This window comes from Phyllobates terribilis, unplaced genomic scaffold (assembly GCF_046119375.1).
Source record: "Phyllobates terribilis strain yellow unplaced genomic scaffold, ASM4611937v1 Scaffold_7298__1_contigs__length_38656, whole genome shotgun sequence".
NCBI lineage: Eukaryota > Metazoa > Chordata > Amphibia > Anura > Dendrobatidae > Phyllobates > Phyllobates terribilis.
The window spans coordinates 8394-13501 of NW_027370039.1; the positions used below are offsets into that span (position 1 = coordinate 8394).

At 34.0% G+C, this 5108-nt stretch overlaps 1 protein-coding gene across 1 annotated transcript; it reads right to left on the bottom strand.

Moving 5' to 3' along the window:
* Window positions 1–307: 307 nt before the first annotated feature.
* LOC141251606 (uncharacterized) lies at window positions 308–4742 on the bottom strand. Its single transcript, XM_073670373.1, has 15 exons — window positions 4584–4742; window positions 4440–4496; window positions 4102–4182; window positions 3965–4022; window positions 3782–3882; window positions 3604–3655; window positions 3108–3157; window positions 2447–2512; window positions 2206–2370; window positions 1189–1261; window positions 941–1073; window positions 822–879; window positions 640–687; window positions 481–564; window positions 308–379 (listed from the first exon to the last, which is right to left on the bottom strand). Exons 1-15 carry the CDS (start codon window positions 4740–4742, stop codon window positions 308–310), a joined length of 1257 nt encoding a protein of 418 aa, XP_073526474.1.
* Between the last annotated feature and the right edge of the window lie 366 nt (window positions 4743–5108).

The following is a 5108-nucleotide window of genomic DNA, read 5'->3' on the forward strand; positions in this document are numbered from 1 at the left end:
TGTAGTAGTGCACTGGTGCACTATCCAGTAATATACTGGTGCACTATAACAGTCCGCACCGAAAATAAGTCCGCACCCGATCAGCCCTCTATACATATATATCTTCTTGTACTAGATGTAGAATTTATTTCGTGCGACTTTAAGCATCAATGTGCATAAGCTCAATACCGCTTGCATTGGGTTCATATATATATAGAAAAAAGTATGAGATTAAGTATGAGTTCCTGCATCAGCGTGCATTAGTTTTTGTGCTGAAAGTGAGTAGAAAATTAGGAAGAATGAAAATTTCCAAAATAAAAATAGAATTTCAGCCTACAGTTGCCCCTGCTGACTCGGCTAGTTCTTCTAATAATTCCTTCTGTTCGAGTGATGTACATGACTGCAGCAAAATTTGGAAAGAAAGAAAATAGATATGTATTTTGGGTTATCCAGAAAAATAAATACTAATACACACAATGATTAAGACTAGATGTAATGTACCTGCACTGCTGTCTCTATATCTCCATCTAAAAATGAAGTCAGCTCAAAGTTCATCTTCAACCTGTGATCTGTAACCCTGTTATCCTGCAAAAATCAAAGCTCAAAATTTAGCACATAGCCAACAAAGGCAGTGTAATTTATCACATATACAAACTTTACCTTATAATTGTACGTCCGAATCTTCTCGGCCCGTGCACCAGTACCAACCTGACACTTTATACTGTTACCATGCTTGTTTTAAGTTGAGTTTTCTCTCAATTAATGTATTTTTGTTGTGAATAAAAAATACACACAGTATGATTCGATAATTCTTAATTTTTGAAATGGAAATTCTGATGAACCTGCAATTTTCGCTGAGTTCTGAGCTTTTCTTGTTGTTCACGCAGCTTAATTTCATACCTGCAAGGAATATCCAATGAGATGCAACGCAAAAAATTATACTTGTCAAATATGGTCTTACAGTTTTGCTCTTAGTAATTGCATAGCGCGATTCTTATTTTTAAGTTGAGTTCTTTCTTCAGTGCAAAAGATTCGTATCCCAGTAGGTTTGTGAACAAGATCAACCGCTGTTTCGACCTTGTTGACATTCTGCCCTGCAAAATAAGGTCATTTGTGATTAATCAGATAATAAGTTGATATATGAGTGAAACAGAACATATTAATGATTATATCATTTTAGCCAAAGTCCAAAGTGCACGAACTACTAACCTCCGGCCCCACCCGATCGTGCAGTTGTAAGTTCAATATCTTTTGGATCAATCACGATCTCAACTTCATCAACCTGGAAACTGTCAGTTGTAGGATTATTCTGTTTAAAACAATCTATAATTTTCGGCTGAAATTAGTTCTTAAAATGCAAAAACTTCGCAACCGAACCTGGCTATCCAAATTATGAACATTAGAGTATTAAATGATGATCATAGAGTATGAATTTGTGAAGATTTTAAAAACAGAGAAGTGAAAAAATGACGTGGTGGCAATTTTGTAAATAACTCAAATTTTCTTTTTTCCTTTCTTTTTTAGGAAGTTCACAAATCCATGTTATATGTTCATAATTTAATACTCTGTGTTCATTATTTGGATATCAGGGTTTGGCTATATATGTTAAGGTCTAATTTCAGCGAAACCGAATTCCATTATATAATACCGAAAAACCCAAGCAACAAACCCTTCCAAGAACTAAATTAGCAAGTTTAGGACTTTAGGGTTTTCACTAGATTTCAACATTGCGTACAAATCTCACTTCAACTCAAATTCAAATTAAACAAGAAATCATTTAAGATCAATGGCATAACATCTTCCTTTGTGAACTACCAGATCAGTTGTATAATCATTGGTATTAATGGGAGCCCAAGTCTTATCTACAAACTTCCAATAGCTCAAAAACAGATTTTAATCAAATCTATAACAAAATCACAATTCATTGTTTTATATATAAAGGTATAAATTTTAAGAGTTAAAACAGTGACAATTTGAAAGAAAGAATATAAGATAACATTTCATTCAGCCAACAGGGGACGAAGTTAGCATTTCTAATGTAACCAAATTCAAAATACAAAAGCATATATAAGAAGAGGTAGGATCACAGAGTTCCAATGGAAAGATTTTGCATATGAAATTGAAGATTCTAGGAAATGAATAGAATAAAATGTTATTAAAATACTGTAAATTGTAATTGACAATAATTTTGTCTAATACACTACAAAATTAAGAACTAGATAGTACCTCAGGCATTATAGCAATGGTAGCTGTAGAAGTGTGCACACGGCCTTGTGCTTCTGTTTGAGGCACTCGTTGAACCCGGTGGACCCCAGACTCATACTTTAGCTTGCTATATACACAATTTCCTTTTATTTCCATCACAAATGTTTTATATCCTCCCTTTTCCGCCTTCAAGTAACAATAATTTCCAAATTAATACATAAATATGTATCATCAAAGTCAGTAGGTAAGAACATGTTTTTACCTCTGAAGATGATACTGGCGCAAACTTCCAAGAATTTCGCTCACTATACCTCTGATACATGCGGACCTAGATTTGTCAATAGAACAGAAGAAAGAAATAATCAATTAAATTTCCAGGAAATGGAAGTGATTTACAGATCCATTTGAAGAAATATCATTCTAAGTCATCAAACGAAGGTACTTGAAATAGTTATGCACTCGGCGATTAGAGATAAGTAACCATACGGACACAGTTTTCACGGTTTATGCACAAATAAAATATCATTCAAGCCTAGCACAAATTTTGCAGTTCACAGAAATACTCCAAATATTATACCTAAATAATTCCTGTCTTCTCTTGTCACGTCTACTGCTTCAGCTAAAAGCATTTTGCGTTGCAAAATAGAAGAGAAAGATCATTTCATAGAGAAATCGACGATTTTTTTGAAGTTTACCAGATAATAGTCAGTCAGGATCTACGTGATCTACGTGTCAAGAAAAGAATCTAAGATAGAAACTGGATACATTAATATCAAATGGTGCCATTGTATAAAACATTAGTGAATCTATAGAGCATTAGTGAATCTCATCCTTCCCTTTTTTAACAGAAGTCAGAATATCTGCTAATAAAACAAAAACATAATTATAGTTTGGAAGAGAACACAAAGGAGCTATGTACCTACAAGGTCACCAGCCCAAATTCCAGCTTCATCTCCACCAGTGCCTGCTCTAACTGGAAAGAACGTATAGTTTCTGGGTTAGAGGAAAAAATCAACAGCAGAAATGTTCATACTTTTAATGTATATCCATGTATGTATAGTTCATAGGACTCAAATAGATATATCTTTACCTATAAGAAACCAGCCCAGAATTACCTAATAGAAAAAAATGGAGTTTCGCAACTCTAAGTAAGTACCAAACTACGCTTTCTCTAACAATTATACTCGTTATTGGACTCTTGTAAGATATTATAGATCAAAACTTATCTGTTATTCAACCAAGAAACTAGTTTAGGCATATGAAGAAAAAAAGAACAAGCGAAAATCCAATCCAATATAATTGTGATGACAGACTAGCTAGTAATTTAGTAAAAAAGTTTTTTAAAAAAAACTAACAATTTGTGTTTCCCATTTTCTTTTAAAATCAACATCTTAACAGCACAAAAGGAAATGGAGTTACCTTCAAGCAATATGTTTCTGGCATCAAGGGGATCGCTAGGAAGAAGCAACAGCTAGAAAGAAAAGGAAGTATCAGAAGAAATTCATGGAAGTTTTACAATTATTTCAAAAAAGAAAATGGAAAAACGATCACGGCCTATTAAAAATATATTAATCACACAATTATTTATGAGAAAAACCTTGAGCTGGTCCTCTAGCTCTTTCATTTGCTTGGTTAAAGATTCGACTTCAACCTCTATCATTTCAGCCATGTCATTGTCACCTTCTTCCTTTGCTAAAGCTGCCATGAAAAGCCATAATATTATAACATACCATACATCGATGTAATCACATAGTACCAAAAAACAGTGGGGAAGTTAAACCTCTCGCTTCCTCCAACTGTTTCTCACAATCCTTGAAACTTCTATAAGTGGAGACAACCTAGAATATCAGGAAGAAAAAGATTAAGTAACTGCACAAAAAACTTGCAGAATGTTATATAAGCTAAGTACTGAAGTACCCCATCAAGCTCTGACATTGATTGAGCTAGCTTTTGATATTCAGATGGATTGGAAACAACATCAGGATCTGCAAGCTTTACCTATAATATAACCCACTATTCAATTTTGTCTAAATTAACTGAACAATAAATCAATATGAGAAATTCTCAAGTATATATAATTATTCATCTCAATTCGAATGTTTCAAGAAGGACAAGGTCCTAACAGGAATCTGCACCTCATTTACCATCCATACTTCTTACATTTAGCTAAAAGGATAAAAAAATGTTTTACGAATACAAAATGAATTTACAATCTCCAAAACTGAAATTAGACCTATCAAATGTAAACTGCTTACAGACAATTCTTTCCACGTCTTCTCAGCAGACTCCAACTTGGTAATCAGATAAGGCTCCTGTGGACAAAAGAAGAAGCAGAATAATGATCCAATTCCCTGAAAATTTCGGAAAAACAAGCAAAGCAACAATACCGCTGTGCAAACAATTCCCAAAGCTCGATGAGGATTCGGGGCAAAAGGGAAAGAGTGGAGATGGCAGCCGCGCGGAGCGAGAGTAAGGCTGTTGCACGAATACATAGAAGAAAATGAATAATTTGAGCGTAGAGGCGATGGAGCTACGAAGGTAGCAGTTAAGCTCTGCATTTTCTTTTGCTTAATCTTCAATGACGGATAAGAGTGTCAATTCATGCCGCGCTACGCTATTTATAGTTCTTATCTCATAGTCCCTCCTCCCTCCCTTTCTTGTTTCTTTTTCTACCCTATTCATGTTATCTTAATAAATTCACGATATTTTTCAACATATGAAAAATAACATAGTCATAGTCATGTGGGGTCTTGTTTTATTCATCTCAATGAGTACTTTAATACTATCAATCTTTTACGAATTTTAATAACATATAATTAGAGATATTTGATATAGAAAACATGTGTTGGCAAGTGTGCCGGGTGAAACAGGAACTATAATAGGGCACGGAGGGAGTATTCTATATTAAAGAGATTGTAAGAATT

What these genes read in the sequence shown, in the direction of transcription:
- LOC141251606 (XM_073670373.1), bottom strand. Translation starts at nt 4,742, where the DNA reads ATGCAGAGCTTAACTGCTACCTTCGTAGCTCCATCGCCTCTACGCTCA. An exon ending in ACAGTTGGAGGAAGCGAGAG is followed by an intron (nt 3,883 to 3,964) that starts GTTTAACTTCCC and finishes TTTTCATGGCAG; the next exon opens with CTTTAGCAAAGGAAGAAGGT. An exon ending in CCATTGCTATAATGCCTGAG is followed by an intron (nt 1,262 to 2,205) that starts GTACTATCTAGT and finishes GACAGTTTCCAG; the next exon opens with GTTGATGAAGTTGAGATCGT.